Genomic DNA, 17,583 nt, shown 5'->3' with positions numbered 1-17,583 from the left:
GTTTGGTGAGCCATTGGCTGAAATCATAAAACAGTCCAAGGGTAAGGACTCTTCCTTACCACAGCCCAGAGCAAGTAAACCTCAACAGAAAAAGTGGCAGTCGAGGTTTCGGTCCTTTCGAGGCTCGGGCAAGGCCCAATTCTCCTCGTCCAAAAGGACTCAGAAAGAACAAGGGAGCTCAGATTCCTGGCGGGCTCACTCACGCCCCAGGAAAGCAAATGGAGGAACCGCTTCCAAAGCGGCTACCTCATGACTTTCGGCCTCCTCCCTCCGCATCCTCGGTCGGTGGCAGGCTCTCCCGCTTTTGCGACATTTGGCTGTCACAGGTCAAAGACCGGTGGGTAACAGACATTTTGTCTCGCGGGTACAGAATCGAGTTCAGTTCTCGGCCTCCACTTCGGTTCTTCAGAACCTCCCCACACCCCAACCGAGCAGATGCCCTGCTGCAGGCGGTGGACTCTCTAAGAGCAGAAGGAGTCGTGATCCCTGTCCCCCCTCAGGAACGGGGGCGAGGATTTTACTCCAATCTCTTTGTGGTTCCAAAAAAGGACGGCTCCTTCCGTCCTGTTCTGGACCTAAAACTGCTCAACAAGCATGTGAACGCCAGGCGGTTCCGGATGGAATCCCTCCGCTCAGTCATTGCCTCAATGTCTCAAGGAGATTTCCTAGCATCAATAGACATCAAAGATGCTTATCTCCACGTGCCGATTGCTACAGAGCACCAACGCTTTCTACGCTTCGTGATAGGAGACGACCATCTTCAGTTCGTAGCTCTGCCATTTGGTCTGGCGACAGCCCCTCGGGTGTTCACCAAGATCATGGCGGCAGTGGTAGCAGTCTTGCACTCTCACGGACACTCTGTGATCCCTTACTTGGACGATCTACTGGTCAAGGCACCCTCTCAAGAGGCATGCCAACTCAGCCTGAATGTTGCACTGGAGACTCTCCAGGCGTTCGGGTGGATCATCAACTTCCCAAAGTCAAATCTGTCACCGACCCAATCACTAACGTATCTTGGCATGGAGTTTCATACTCTCTCAGCGATAGTGAAGCTTCCGCTGGACAAGCAGCGGTCTCTACAGACTGGGGTGCAGGCTCTCCTTCAAAGTCAGTCGCACTCCTTAAGACGCCTCATGCACTTCCTCGGGAAGATGGTGGCGGCAATAGAGGCGGTTCCGTTTGCGCAGTTTCATCTGCGTCCACTTCAATGGGACATTCTCCGCCAATGGGACGGGAAGTCAACATCCCTGGACAGGAAAGTCTCCCTTTCCCAGACGGCCAAAGACTCTCTGCAGTGGTGGCTTCTTCCCACCTCATTATCGCAGGGAAGATCCTTCCTACCACCGTCTTGGGCGGTGGTCACGACAGACGCGAGTCTGTCAGGGTGGGGAGCAGTCTTTCTCCACCACAGGGCTCAGGGTACGTGGACTCAGCAGGAGTCCACCCTTCAGATCAATGTTCTGGAAATCAGAGCAGTGTATCTTGCCCTACTAGCCTTCCAGCAGTGGCTGGAAGGAAGGCAGATCCGAATTCAGTCGGACAACTCCACAGCGGTGGCATACATCAACCACCAAGGGGGGACACGCAGTCGGCAAGCCTTCCAGGAAGTCCGGCGGATTCTGATGTGGGTGGAAGCCACAGCCTCCACCATATCCGCAGTTCACATCCCCGGCGTAGAAAACTGGGAAGCAGACTTCCTCAGTCGCCAGGGCATGGACGCAGGGGAATGGTCCCTTCACCCAGACGTGTTTCAGGAAATCTGTCGCCGCTGGGGGGTGCCGGACGTCGACCTAATGGCGTCACGGCACAACAACAAGGTCCCAACCTTCATGGCACGGTATCGCGATCAAAGAGCGCTGGCGGCAGACGCCCTAGTGCAAGATTGGTCGCAGTTCCGGCTCCCTTATGTGTTTCCACCTCTGGCACTCTTGCCCAGAGTGCTACGCAAGATCAGATCCGATTGCAGCCGCGTCATACTTGTCGCCCCAGACTGGCCGAGGAGGGCGTGGTATCCGGATCTGTGGCAGCTCACGGTCGGCCAACCGTGGGCACTCCCAGACCGACCAGACTTACTGTCCCAAGGGCCGTTTTTCCATCGGAATTCTGCGGCCCTGAACCTGACTGTGTGGCCATTGAGTCCTGGATCCTAGCGTCTTCAGGATTGTCCCAAGGGGTCGTTGCCACCATGAGACAGGCTAGGAAGCCCACGTCCGCTAAGATCTACCACAGAACGTGGAGGATATTCTTATCCTGGTCCTCTGCTCAGGGAGTGTCTCCCTGGCCATTTGCATTGCCTACCTTTCTTTCTTTCCTGCAATCTGGGTTAGAAAAAGGTTTGTCGCTCGGCTCCCTTAAAGGTCAGGTCTCGGCGCTATCCGTCTTTTTTCAGAGGCGTTTGGCACGCCTTCCTAAGGTGCGCACGTTCCTACAGGGGGTTTGCCATATCGTACCCCCGTACAAGCGGCCGTTAGATCCATGGGATCTGAACAGGGTACTAGTTGCCCTCCAGAAGCCGCCCTTCGAGCCTCTGAGGGAGGTTTCACTTTCTAGATTATCACAGAAAGTGGCTTTTCTGGTAGCGATCACATCTCTTCGGAGAGTGTCTGAGCTGGCAGCACTATCATCCAAGGCTCCCTTCCTGGTCTTCCACCAGGACAAGGTTGTGCTGCGCCCCATTCAGGAGTTTCTCCCGAAGGTGGTATCCTCTTTTCATCTTAATCAGGATATCTCTTTGCCTTTGTTTTGTCCTCATGCAGTTCATCGGTATGAGAAGGATTTACATTTGTTAGATCTGGTGAGAGCACTCAGAATCTACATTTCCCGCACGGCGCCCTTGCGCCGTTCGGATGCACTCTTTGTCCTTGTCGCTGGTAAGCGCAAAGGGTCGCAGGCTTCTAAGGCCACACTGGCTCGATGGATCAAAGAACCAATTCTTGAAGCCTACCGTTCTGCTGGGCTTCCGGTTCCATCAGGGCTGAAGGCCCATTCTACCAGAGCCGTGGGGGCATCCTGGGCATTACGACACCAGGCTACGGCTCAACAGGTGTGCCAGGCAGCTACCTGGTCGAGTCTGCACACTTTCACCAAACATTATCAGGTGCATACCTATGCTTCGGCGGACGCCAGCCTAGGTAGAAGAGTCCTGCAGGCGGCAGTTGCCTCCCCGTAGGGGAGGGCTGTCTTGCAGCTCTAACATGAGGTATTTCTTTACCCACCCAGGGACAGCTTTTGGACGTCCCAATCGTCTGGGTCTCCCAATAGAGCGCCGAAGAAGAAGGGAATTTTGTTACTTACCGTAAATTCCTTTTCTTCTAGCTCTTATTGGGAGACTCAGCACCCGCCCTGTTGTCCTTCGGGATTTTTGGTTTGTTTGCGGGTACACATGTTGTTCATGTTGAACGGTTTTCAGTTCTCCGATGTTACTCGGAGAGAATTTGTTTAAACCAGTTATTGGCTTTCCTCCTTTCTTGCTTTTGCACTAAAACTGGTGAGCCAGTGATCCCACTGGGGGTGTATAGCCAGAAGGGGAGGGGCCTTACACTTTTTAGTGTAATTGCTTTGTGTGGCCTCCGGAGGCAGTGCTATACACCCAATCGTCTGGGTCTCCCAATAAGAGCTAGAAGAAAAGGAATTTACGGTAAGTAACAAAATTCCCTTCTTTGTCCTCATCCAGTTCACCAATGTGAAAAGGATTTGCACTTGTTAGATCTGGTGAGAGCACTCAGATTCTACATTTCTCGTACGGCGCCCCTGCGCCGCTCAGATGCACTCTTTGTCCTTGTTGCTGGCCAGCGTAAAGGGTCACAAGCTTCCAAATCAACCCTGGCTCGGTGGATCAAGGAACCAATTCTCGAAGCTTATCGTTCCTCGGGGCTTCCGGTTCCCTTAGGGCTGAAGGCCCATTCTACCAGGGCCGTGGGGGCGTCCTGGGCCTTGCGGCACCAGGCTAAGGCTCAGCAGGTGTGTCAGGCGGCTACCTGGTCGAGCCTGCACACTTTCACGAAACACTATCAGGTGCATACCTATGCTTCGGCAGATGCCAGCCTAGGTAGGCGAGTCCTTCAGGCGGCGGTTGCCCACCTGTAGGACGGAGCCGTTTACGGCTCTATTATGAGGTATTATTTACCCACCCAGGGACTGCTTTTGGACGTCCCAATTGTCTGGGTCTCCCAATGGAGCGACAAAGAAGAAGGGAATTTTGTTTACTTACCGTAAATTCCTTTTCTTCTAGCTCCAATTGGGAGACCCAGCACCCGCCCCTGTTCCCTTCGGGCTATTGTTCTTTGTGTACACATGTTGTTCATGTTGAATGGTTTCAGTTCTCCGATATTCCTTCGGATTGAATTTATTTTAAACCAATTTATAATTTTTTCCTCCTTCTTGCTTTTGCACCAAAACTGAGGAGCCTGTGATGCACGGGGAGTGTATAGGCAGAAGGGGAGGGGCGTTACACTTTTAGTGTAATACTTTGTGTGGCCTCCGGAGGCATAGCTATACACCCCAAGTGTCTGTGTCTCCCAATTGGAGCTAGAAGAAAAGGAATTTACGGTAAGTAAACAAAATTCCCTTCTTTGTGTACTCACCGTAAAATCGTTTTCTCTTAGCCATCATTGGGGGACACAGCACCCACCCTGTTGGACCTTGGTTCTCTCAGTACCTTATTTGGTTATGACTCTTTTTTTTCTCATGTTCCTCTGAGAAGTTTTTACTGTTTTTTGTTTTGTTTTTTTCTCCTACCATGCCGGCGGCCGAGCGCTCAGCTGAGATCTGTCACATGCCGGCGGTCGGGCGCTCAGCCGAGCGCCCTGACACGCCGGCGGCCGAGCGCTCAGCCGAGCGCCCTGACACGCCGGCGGCCGAGCGCTCAGCCGAGCGCCCTGACATGCCGGCAGCCGAGCGCTCAGCTGAGCGCCCTGACATGCTGGCGGACAAGCGCCCAGCTGAGTGCCCTGACATGCCGGCGGCCGAGCGCTCAGCTGAGAGCTGTCACATGTCGGCGGTCGGGCGCTCAGCCGAACGCTCGGCCACCGAGAAATGTTGCAGTAATGTTGTTCGTGGTCCATGAGGACCACGGACAACATACAAAAACACGCAGCCTCAGTGCCTTCATGTGCAGCAATCGCGGCAAGTCCCCATACGGTACATTGCATGGAGACTTGCTGCGATTGCTGTGGGATTTTTTTCCAATATAAGACATACCCCGAAAGTAAGACATAGTGGGACTTTTGGGGGTAAAAAGAATGTAAGACACTGTCTTACTTTCGGGGAAACACGGTACTGCTTGTGTACTAAAACTGAGGTTGCCTGGCCCGGCCAGGGGGGTGTATACTGCAGAGGAGGAGCTATGCTTTTGCATCTACTTAGTGTCCTCCTATGGATAGGCAGCATAACACCCATGGTCCTGTATCCCCCAATGATGGCTAAGAGAAAACGATTTTACGCTGAGTACACACAAATCTGTTTTTTTGGTGCGTTTTTTCGAAGGGGTTGGTCCCTGCGGTTTTTAACCATTATCTATGGCAAAACCGCAGGTACCTGTGAAAAAGTGACATCTACTTTTTTGCTGCAGAAATTCTGCAGCAAAACCTGTAGGGAAAAAAACGCAGGGTGCGCACAGGACCTAACATGGATATATTTGTTTAGATCAAATAGCATATAGGGGACCGATATATAATAAGGGCAAATCGCTATGTGAACAAGTATTATTATTATTATTATTATTATTATTATTATTAATAATTTATTATTAATTTATTATTATAGCGTCATCAATTCCATGGCGCTTTACATGTGAAAGGGGTATACATAATAGGGACAAGTACAATAATCATAAACAATACAAGACACAGGTACAGGAGGAGAGAGGTCCCTGCCCGCGAAGGCTCATAGTCTGCAAGCACAAATAAAGAGAAAGGTGACCAAAGGCCCAATTGACATAATATATAAATTTTATTTATTCCCAAAACATTGTGCGTTATTACATATATGGATTTGGTGGATATGCATACTTTAGCAGAATAGTTTAAGTAACGACTAACACCCAAATAATATAAACACATTACGAAAATTCATGGTGTTACTTAAAATCACCACTAGAGGTCACTGGTGTCCCAGTATAAAGCCACCATAATACTGCAAGGCTCAAAGCATGATAGACAGTCCATCAAAATTCACTATCTGCCCAGCAAAAGAATCATCATGCAGTAGCCAAATGTTATATCAGGGCACTTAAGTGAGGCAGTGGCGTCAGTGTCTGGTAGCGTGGAGAAACTGGTCCAATAGTCCTGCACCCAACGCACATTTAGGCATGGATATTGCCTTTATCAGGAGCTATTAATGATAAGATGGGACATATAAATAAACCTGAATCCTCAAAATGTGCAGCCTTCGAGCTCATGCACGTGACTGTATTTACAGTTCGAGTGCTTTTAGACGGATCGCACTGTGACCCTGACCAATGTTGTTTTAATGAGGCAGTAAAATTGAACAATTTCCCCCCCCCCCCCCGATCGACTTGATGTGAGAAAAAATCTCAGCGTTCACAATTTTCCCTCATTCTAACTCGATGCTTTGCAAAATATGGTAAAACCGCATGTCTTTTCATAGGCTGCAATTTCACTGCAATTCACCTTCAAAATCGGTTATACATCCTATGTTGTCTTTGTAATACTAGCGATCTGTATATTTATTTTTTAGGCATTACTGGAGCAAGACATTTTTCACCAATCTCTGCTAACTTGCTGTCTAGAGGTTGTGCTGTTTGCTTACAGCTCTCCCCGAAAGTTTCCTTGGACCATTGAAGTACTTACTCTCAGTCCATTCTATTTTTATAAGGTAAATGAGCTGGGCGTTGGCTAGATATTTGAGGGGTCGACCTTTCAAAAGTTTTCTGTAAGGTGCTTTATAAAAAATGGTTACTGTATATTATATTTAATTTTTTTTTATTTAAAAAAAAAAAAAGTGGAAAATCCACAGTACAAGTGTAGATAATGAAACCTGTTCTGGCACGTAAAACACTGCGGGAAAAAAAGTGCTTTTCTTTGTCGCTCCATTGGGAGACCCAGACAATTGGGTGTATAGCTACTGCCTCCGGAGGCCACACAAAGTATTACACTTTAAAAAGTGTAACCCCTCCCCTCTGCCTATACACCCTCCCGTGCATCACGGGCCCATCAGTTTTATGCTTTGTGTTGAAGGAGGCTGACATTCACACAATGCTCCACATTTAGTCAGCAGCAGCTGCTGACTATTTCGGATGGAAGAAAAGAGGGCCCCTAACAGGGCTCCCGGCATGCTCCCTTCTCACCCCACTGAGTCAGCGGTGCTGTTAAGGTTGAGGTACCCATTGCGGGTACATAGGCAGGAGCCACATGTTGTTTTCCTTCCCCATCCCTTAGGGGCTCTGGGTGAAGTGGGATCCTAACCGGTCATCCAGGCACTGGGACCGGGCTCCCTCCGCAGCCCCTGGTGGTATCTGCCGGACAGGAGACTGAGTATCGTCAGGGACAAGGCCCTGCAACTACAGGTACTCTGTGTCCCCTTTGGGACGGTGCATGGAGCACCTGGGCCTCAGACGCTGCAGCGCCTGCAGTGTTGATTTTTGTCCGGGACTACCGCGCCGACAGTGCCTGCTTGCCGGCCGCGGTTTTTACTTTAGTCCCTGGCTTTTGCGGCCTAGTACGTTGAACTCCCGCCCCCGGGCCTGCCAGTCAGGGGCAAGGGCGGGACGGTCGGTCTGACGCCGACAGTGAGGGCTGGAGCACACATAACTGTTCTCCTCCCCCCTCACTAATCCCTATGGGGCACCAGATTCCCGCACTTTTTGTAAGTACGCCCCCGGCTCCCTCCTCCCCTGTGAACGCCGATAGCCATGTTTTTGCACATTCTGCCGGTGGAGGACGTCTGACTCAGCTCTGGGAGACCCGAGGCAGGGAATCTGGTGGCCACACACCGCTGGAGCGGTTGGTAAGCCACACCGGTTACCGGTGCTGGTCCCCCTAGGGCGCTGACCTGTATATAGATACATTATATTGTATACTTTTCCGGTTCAGCTGTACTGTTTGTTTGTTTTAATGTTTTGTTTATTGGATCAAAAAGTTAGAAATACAAAGTCAACAGAAATCATAGATTTAACTAGTATTATTTCAACTGTATCGTATCTTCCCCTTTTATCTATATAGCTCAGGCTACTTTTGCGTAATTTGAGCTAAACCATATAATAAATTTAGTCCTCCGTCTGTGGGAAAGTCCGATCCAGATTTTAACTCGGTTTCTGGATTGATATGAAACAATTTTAACAGTAAGTACTTTTAGGAAATAGGAGTAGGGGGTGGTAACTAAAAACTAGAAAAGCGAATTTATATCGCATGAAATTCAGGTAAGAGATTAAGATGGAAGTGTTCAAGAGACAGAAAAAGAAGAGGAGGAGATAAGAGAGGTAAAAGAAAAGAAAGGATTTTGGTCTTAGATCCACTCATCTCGTGTTGGGTATATTCTGACAATTGTCCTTCATCTCATTGGAGGGTGGTGAGCTGGCTCACAGTTCCCTGAGGTGCCGTCTGCGAAGTAGCTACTGAGAATTGGGGGGTAGACTTATAAATTTGCCAAGCCTTCCAAACCTGGTGGAAAGAGAGCACATTCTGGCGTGAGAGGGCCGAAAGTTCTTCAACGTGATATAGTTGATCAATCTTCAATAAGAGCTGTGTGAGGGTGGGGATTTTCGTTGTGCGCCGCAATTGGGCTATGAGAAGTTTACAAGCTGAGCCTACAAACATCGCTAGTTTCGAAGTAGCTTTATCTTTAGGCCACATTGGGAAGTTCAGGAGCATGTGTCTAGGGTCCGGGGCCTCTTTTTTGCCCATGAGGTCAAGTATTAACTGTGTTGCTGTCCGCCAGAAGGTCTGGATAATCGGACATTCCCACCACACATGTAAATACGATCCCCTTTCCCTCTCGCACCGCCAGCACTGATCTGAGGTGGAAGAGCTCCACGGACTTGACGAGGTGGGGACAACATACCATCTTGCAATCACTTTAAAGGAATTCTCCTGAACTCTCACACAACATGACGGGCCATGTGAGGCATTATAGATTTGGCTCGTTTGTAGATCTGTAAATGTAGTTTTCAGGTCCCTTTCCCATCTTAGTATATATGCTCTCTTTACCACCAGTTTTTTTGTAAGCAGGGTGTGATATAGATTAGAAAGAACTTTTCTGGGAGCCCGGTTATGCATACAGAAAGATTCAAATGTAGTTAAAGGCCTGTCTAGACGAGTGTGAGGCAATAGTGGGTGGATCACGTGTTTTAATTTCGTATAATGGAGAAATGTGAGCCTAGAGAGGAGAGGGTTCGAGCCCATCTCTTGTTCAGATATCAAAGCACCATCCACCAAAAGATCAGCCAGCGGGACATGTACATTGGTCAAGAATGTGGCCTTCGTGGATGCGGCCTGATTTACATCAGCGTCTAGTATGTCTGAAACTTGAGTCAGAGGGGAAAGAGAGGGGGCCAGTGTCTCCCTATTTTCTTTCCATTTGTTCATAAGGGTTCTTGTTAGTTCATTTGGAATGGTTTTTTTATCTTTTTGGTTCAGAGGGGAAAGTAGCATAACTCGCAGAGGGGTGGGGGCTAAATATTCTTCTATAGATATCTACAATTTATTCGGTGGGCGTCTAATCCAGTCTACCGCTCTGGAGAGGACAGCGGCTTGGTAGTACAACGATACATTAGGTAAACCCATACCCCCTTTATCTTTTCGGAGGTTCAATGTTTGTTTGAAAATTGATTCTCGGTTTATATTTATTCCAGACGTAGTTGGATATTAAGGAGTTACATTGAGAAAGAAAAACCATAGGGATTGGTATGGGTAACATTTGGAAGAGGTAGATAAACTTTGGGAGTATAATGCTTTTAATTAGGTTTTTCCTCCCCATCCACGAAAGAAAGGGAGCCCTCCACGAGGCTATTTGTGTAGTAAGATGAGGGAGAAGGGCCTTGTAATTGAGATCGAACAAGGACTTGAAGGTTTTCCCTAGTTTAATGCCTAAGTAAGTTATATGACTATTTGGCCATCTAAAAGGGAACGAGTGTTGGAGAGACTTTTTAACTTTACTGGCGATATTAATGCTTAATGCTTCTGACTTAAAAAGATTAATTTTGAAGTTAGACTAGTGTCCATATTCCTCCAATATTTTCATAAAAGCAGGGAAACCCCTTTCCGGCCTGGACATTACCACCAGCAAGTCGTCTGCAAAGGCGGCAGACTTGTGACGAATTCCCTGCAAGTTAAACCCCTCGATGTCTCGGTCTTGCTGAATGGAGGTTAGCAATGGCTCCATGACCAAGACAAAGAGTAGGGGGGATAAGGGGCATCCCTGCCTTGTGCCATTTTTAATGTCAAAGGGGTCGGTGAGGTTATTATTAATCTTAATCCTGGCCGTGGGGGATGTGTACATCTGTAGAATTGCGTGTATGGTTTCTGGAGGAAAATGGAAGGCCTCCAACGTCCCCTGCAAAAAAAGTCCAGTCCACCCTATCAAACGCCTTCTCGGCGTCCGTTCCCAGCAGCACCAGAGGCAACTTATGAGTCCTGGCGTGTTGCATCAAGTTTATTACTCTTATTGCGTTGTCCTCCCCCTCTCTACCCCTAACAAACCCTGATTGTTCCGGAGAGATGAGGTCAGGAAGGATATCCGCCACTCGGTTAGCAATTAAGCTAGCATATATCTTAAGGTCCACATTCAAGAGTGAGATGGGCCTATAGTTTCCACAACACTCCGGGTCTTTCCCATCTTTGTGTATCAATGATATATGTGCCTCTAGTGCTTGTTTAGGTATAGGATCGCCGTGTAGAAGAGCGTTGCACGATGCTAAGAGGTGTTCCCCCAGGATGTCAAAACATTTTTTATAATAGATAATGGGAAGGCCATCTGGACCTGGAGCCTTTCCCACCGGGCTCTTGGACAGGATGGACTGGACCTCGGCTCGGGTAAACTGTTTTCCCAGGGTCTCCTGTTGTATTTTAGAGAGTTTTGGGAGATTTAATTTGGCTAAGTAGTTTTTTATACCACATTTCCTCTTGTCCCTTTCCGTGTCTGACTCCTCAGGCCTAATTTGATATAAATGTTTATAAAAACGAAGGAACTCGTCCGAAATTTGGGAATAGTCTTGCGTACGAAGACCCTGTGAGGTTTTGATTGCATGTATAAACGTGCGAGCCTGTCTTTTTTTTTTATCAGTGACATCATTAATTTAGAAGCTTTATCCCCATGGAGGAACATACGATTCCTCCAACCAAGATAAAATTTAGCTGACTGTTTATTAAGTATATCCCTGAGTTCTACACGCTTTGCTGTCAATTGTTCTAACGTCTGTTGGGATAAGGACTTTTTATGCTGAGCCTCCAACGTGGAGATCTCAGCATACAAAGTCTGCAAGAACGACTTCCTTTGCCTGTTGAGGTATGAGGAAATGGATATCAACTCTCCCCTGATGACCGTCTTATGCGCCTCCCACAACATTGGGGCCGCAATATCTTGTGTCTTGTTCTCTGCAAAATAATTACGGAGACATTCAGATATGCGTTTCTTATTTTCTTCTGCGGAGAGAATTGATTCATTCATTCTCCACGTACGGTGGAACCAATACGGCCTCAGTAGTGAGAAGCTGACTGAGACATAAGAATGGTCAGAGTAGGGAGTTGACTGGATCTCTGTCATTGACATTAGGTAGTAGATGTCTGGGTAGAAAAATGTAATCCAGTCTGTGATAGGATTTATGAGGATTGGAGTAGAATGTAAAATCTTTAGTTGTGGGGTGTTGGTAACGCCAGATATCTACCAAGGAAAGGGAGAGGAGAGAGCATTTAATCCGAGATAGGTCCCTTAAAGAGAGGTGACTCTTTTTTGCAGTGGAATCCAATTTAGGTTCCAAAGCCACATTAAAATCACCGCACAATATTGGAGTACCTTCTGAAAAAACGCGGAATTTTTTGAGTGTGGACATCAACCAGCGAATCTGTCTGACATTTGGGGCATATACATTCCCTAGGGTCACCATAGAGCCGGCCAAGACACCCTTAACGAAAATGAACCGGCCTTCTGGGTCAATAGCGACCTTTTGAGCTAGGAAGGGTATGTCTTTAGCCAGGGCTATGGAGACCCCTCTAGAGCCTTTACGTGGGGAGGGGGCATGGAACCAAGTATTATAGTATGCTTTGTTAAAATTTGGGATTTTGCCGTCACAGAAATGTGTTTCTTGGAAGAATATCATGTCTGCGTGCTTCTTTTTTAGGCTATGTAGTGTCTGCGACCTTTGTATGGGGGAGTTTAACCCATGTGCATTAAGGCTTATTGCCGTAAATACCTTATGTTGTAGAGCCATGGAAGTACAGACGGGAGGACATTCTGTTCTTTTTCCAACGAGATGAATGGACCAGACCTATGACCAGTAGAAGAGAAAAAGAGATAGAAAGAGCAGGGGGTAGAGAGAAGTTCAGAGGAGAACAGGGTAATATTATCAACATTTTCAACTATTTGAAAGTCAAACAAGTTAGAGTGTGCCTCAGAAGGGAGCAATAGGTGCAAAACCCCTATAATAACTGCACGTTTTAACTAGCATAATCAATTGTGTGCAACAACAGGCCCACTCAAAGGACCCTTCAGGGAGGCTCGCCCTCAGGGTTCATCTGGAGCTTCTTCGCCGCTTTGCATCTGGATCTGTGGGTCTTTGGGGTGAGACCATGCCACGGTGCCGGATCTGGTAGCATTTGTAGCGTAGAAGCCGATCGATGGATTTCCAGCTCCGGGTACTTCTCCAATGGGATCCCCAAATCTTCACATATCCGCCTTATCTCCGCAGAATTTTTGGCTTGGTAATGCTTCCCATTCGCCGATATAGCAATGCCAAATGGATACAACCAACGGTATGGAAACTGGCGTTGGCGTAGCACTGTTGTGAAAGGTTGTAGCAATCTCCTTTTGGCCAGGGTGGTGGAAGCTAGATCCTGGAAAATCAGAATTTCTTCGGCGCTCCATTGGGAGACCCAGACGATTGGGTGTATAGCACTGCCTCCGGAGGCCACACAAAGCATTACACTAAAAAGTGCAAGGCCCCTCCCCTTCTGGCTATACACCCCCAGTGGGATCACTGGCTCACCAGTTTTCTGCTTTGTGCGAAGGAGGTCAGACATCCACGCATAGCTCCACTGTTTAGTCAGCAGCAGCTGCTGACTATGTCGGATGGAAGAAAAGAGGGCCCATACTAGGGCCCCCAGCATGCTCCCTTCTCACCCCACTTGCGGTTTGTAAGGTTGAGGTACCCATTGCGGGTACGGAGGCGGGAGCCCACATGCTGTTTTCCTTCCCCATCCCCCTGAGGGGCTCTGAGGAAGTGGGATCTTACCGGCCTCCAAGCCCTGAGGCCGGGCTCCGTCCACAGACCCATTGAACCTGCTGGATAAGGAGCCGGGGTACCGTTCAGGGACAAGGCCCTGCAACATTCAGGTACTCTGTGTCCCCCTATGGACTGGCCGCGCACACTCCAGACTTGCTGGGTGTGCTAGTGCGCCGGGGACAGTAGCGCTGCGCGCTGGGGTTTGAGTCACTGCAGCTTGGCTGAGTGACTTTATGTGTTGGGAACTACCGCGCCGGCCGCTCCGGGAGCGGCGGCGCGGCTGGGACTTGTAGTGCGCCGGGGACTTAGCGCCGACCGTGCTTTTACGACGGCGGCGCTTATAAATCTAGTCCCCGGCTTTTGCGGCCTAGCTCCGCTTCGTTCCCGCCCCCTCCCTGTCAATCAGGGAAGGGGACAGGCGTTGTGCAATCGTCAGCGCCGAGGGCTGGAGCCTTATTTACATGCTCCAGCCCTCTCACTGGGCACAGTGGGACGCAGGTTTCCCGCTTTTTGTCTGAGCACACCCAGGGCCCGCCCCCCCCTCCACAGAGACGCCGGCAGCCATTCCTGCATGCAGTCTGGCTGGGGAACGGACACAGGCTCTGGGAGACCCAGACAAGGGATTTCTGGCGACCACACACCCGCGTTAAGCGGGCGGTAAGCAGCACATTCGTGCTGGCCCCACTAGTGCCACAGTGTTATTTGGTGTACTTTTTCCTGTACCAGATATATCTATATATATTGCACTGTAAGGTCGCTTCTTGGCTGTATACCCCTATTGCTCTGAGGAGACGACAACATGTCATCTGCAAAACGCAAGGGTGCCAAGACACAGGCTGTGAACGCTGCTTGTGGGGCTAATCTACCGGCAGGTTACAATGACCCCCATTGTGTGCAATGTTCGGTCCCTGTGCCACTTCGTCAGCCGGAGCCTATGGTGGTAGTGGCCCAGGCAGAGTCGCCGGTGAACCCTGTCCCGGTGACGGGGACAGAGTTTGCTGTTTTCGCTGACAGGATGTCTGTCACTATGACAAAAATCCTAGAGACCTTGCAGGCCAGGCCAGTTACTCAGTCCATGGACACTGCTGCGGCAATGTTCCCCGGTCCCCCTCAGTTGGAGTTAATCAGGGCTTCAAGGGGGTCCCAGGCATCTCAGCCTGACGGCTCTGATTCAGATGACAGTCCCAGGCAGCCTAAGCGTGCTCGCTGGGAGAGACCCCCCCACGTCATCACGCGGATCAGGGTCTCAGCGAGAAGAGTCTCTACATGATGAGACAGAGGAGGGTGATCAGGAGTCTAATCCTGAAACCGCTCTCAATCTGGATACTCCTGATGGTGACGCCATGGTGAATGACCTTATAGCGGCCATCAATAGACTGTTGGATATTTCTCCCCCAGCCCCTTCTGCAGAGGAGGCAGCTGCACAGCAGGAGAAGTTCCATTTCAGGTATCCCAAGCCTAAACTGAGTACTTTTCTGGACCACGCTGACTTCAGAGAATCAGTCCAGAAACACCATGCCTACCCAGATAAGCGTTTCTCCAAACGTCTTAAGGATACACGTTATCCCTTTCCCCCTGACGTGGTCAAACGCTGGACCCAGTGTCCAAAGGTGGACCCCCCAATCTCCAGGCTTGCAGCTAGATCCATAGTTGCAGTGGAAGATGGGGCTTCACTTAAAGATGCCAATGACAGACAGATGGACCTTTGGTTAAAGTCTGTCTATGAAGCTATTGGCGCGTCGTTTGCTCCAGCATTCGCGGCCGTGTGGGCACTCCAAGCTATTTCAGCTGGCCTGGCACAGGTGGACGCTATCATATGTCCAGCAGTGCCGCGAGTAGCGTCCCTAACCTCGCAAATGTCTGCGTTTGCGACTTACGCTATCAACGCTGTCCTGGACTCTACAAGCCGTACCTCAATTGCGTCTGCCAACTCTGTTGTCTTGCGCAGAGCCTTGTGGTTAAAGGAATGGAAAGCGGATTCTGCTTCCAAAAAATGTTTAACCAGCTTGCCGCTATCTGTAGATAGACTGTTTGGTGAACAATTGGCTGAAATCATTAAGCAATCCAAGGGTAAGGACTCCTCCTTACCCCAGCCCAGATCAAGCAAACCTCAACAGAGGAAGTGGCAGTCGAGGTTTCGGTCCTTTCGAGGCTCCAGCAAGACCCATTTCTCCTCGTCCAAAGGGACTCAGAAGGAGCAAAGGAGCTCAGATTCCTGGCGGGCTCAGTCACGCCCCAAGAAAGCAACCGGAGGAACCGCTTCCAAGGCGGCTGCCTCATGACTTTCGGCCTCAGCCCTCCGCATCCTCGGTCGGTGGCAGGCTCTCCCGCTTTTGCGACATTTGGCTGCCACAGGTCAAAGACCGGTGGGTAGCAGACATTTTGTCTCACGGGTACAGGATAGAATTCAGTTCTCGTCCTCCGCCTCGGTTCTTCAGAACCTCCCCACATCCCGACCGAGCAGATGCCCTTCTGCAGGCGGTGTGCTCACTAAAAGCAGAAGGAGTGGTGATCCCTGTTCCTCTGCAGGAACAAGGGCAAGGTTTTTACTCCAATCTCTTTGTGGTTCCAAAAAAGGACGGCTCGTTCCGTCCTGTTCTGGACCTAAAGCTGCTCAACAAGCATGTGAACGCCAGGCGGTTCCGGATGGAATCCCTCCGCTCTGTCATTGCCTCAATGTCTCAAGGAGATTTCCTTGCATCAATAGACATCAAAGATGCTTATCTCCACGTGCCGATTGCTACAGAGCACCAACGTTTCCTACGTTTCGTGATAGGAGACGACCATCTCCAGTTCGTAGCTCTGCCATTTGGTCTGGCGACAGCCCCACGGGTTTTCACCAAGGTCATGGCGGCAGTGGTAGCAGTCTTGCATTCTCAGGGTCATTCGGTGATCCCTTATGTGAGGTAAATCCGGAGATATGACGATAAATCATGATATTCAAGTTATGTCAGGAAGCCCTCTCCTGGTGTCACCCCCCCTTTCCTTCACACAGCTCCTTCAATCAGAAAATTTACCACAGGGATAAACGGTTTGTTTAGCAGATAGGTGTCAAAGGAACTGGTCTATGTTCCACTTACACCTCCAACGGCCATCTCCTGGGATATGGAGATTAGATGATGTGGGAACAATGGACACAGGATGACTCCCTGCCGTGACCCTGTGGTAGGGGCTGCTATCTAATTAGCAAGCTTGGAAGTATCCAGACAGAACGACTCCAGTAAAATATGGTTCATATCTCGCAAGCCATATTTCCGATAAATATGGCAACCATAAAAATGGTGTCTCTGCATGCGGACGATGCTGGCACACCTTTTTATGGGAGTAGGACATTGGGAAGTACTCCAGGCGTGATATCAGCCAATGGGGAACTAGTAGACAAGTCATGAGTCCTCTCGTTCTGTAGCTAAATTCATAACTGTCACAATGAGAGCGTTGGCGTCCGCCTACGACGCTCCCAGGCAAAGTTATGGCCCATATTCCATGTTGTGGATATTGTCCATAACTCCAGCCAGGAATGGAGCAGTGCTCCCTCTGAGGTCACTAAGGTAGGAGGGGACCAGGATTTGCCCAGGTTGATAACCCTACTTCGGCCATTTTCCAGTGTTCTTTCGCTGGGGGTCACGTGTAGGAAACATCTGTGGGAAGGATCCTAGAAACCTGGTCTACAGCGCCCCCCTGTGGCCAGACACACAAGGTAACTGCTGGAACTGTGTATGCCTGTTTGTAAACCATGCTTTATCTGTAACTGTACTCTGACATATGTATATTCTGTAGATTCCCTATTGTATATATTGTAGTTTCTAGTGTGCTTTAGGCTGATTAAATTATATAATTAATCTTGGGCTGTTCTGTTATCTCGATCTTGAATCCCACGTCTGTGTGTTCGGCTAATAGTTACCGTGAAGCGGTTGGTGGCAGCGAGTTGTGCCAAGGATTATTGTGGGGAGGCCAGTGAGATTCGGGGAGGTTTTATATATTCCGCCCGCGGAGGTCGGGGGAATATATACCCTACTCTCACCGGGGACCCTTCAATAATCGGCATAAGTAGTATAGCGGCCTCCTTGCTTATTGTCGGGCAATTCCATAATTGGCCTGACTATAAGAGGGGCGCTAGAGAGCGCGTCACGTGCTCTGTCTGTCGGTCGGGAGGTATAAAGGAGGGGTGACCCCCACTTGTTACCCCCCGA

At 49.4% G+C, this 17,583-nt stretch overlaps 1 protein-coding gene across 1 annotated transcript in view; it reads left to right on the top strand.

Annotated features, from left to right (window-relative positions):
* RBL1 (RB transcriptional corepressor like 1) overlaps positions 1–17,583 on the top strand; it is a 129,286-nt gene that overhangs the window by 60,281 nt on the left and 51,422 nt on the right. Inside the window, 1 exon segment of the mRNA XM_075351752.1 lies at positions 6,697–6,834. Within this exon segment, the coding sequence (XP_075207867.1) occupies positions 6,697–6,834 (138 nt within the window).

The sequence above is a fragment of the Anomaloglossus baeobatrachus genome, chromosome 5 (genome assembly GCF_048569485.1).
Source record: "Anomaloglossus baeobatrachus isolate aAnoBae1 chromosome 5, aAnoBae1.hap1, whole genome shotgun sequence".
Taxonomy (NCBI): domain Eukaryota; kingdom Metazoa; phylum Chordata; class Amphibia; order Anura; family Aromobatidae; genus Anomaloglossus; species Anomaloglossus baeobatrachus.
This window is presented reverse-complemented; position numbering and strand designations above follow the sequence as displayed.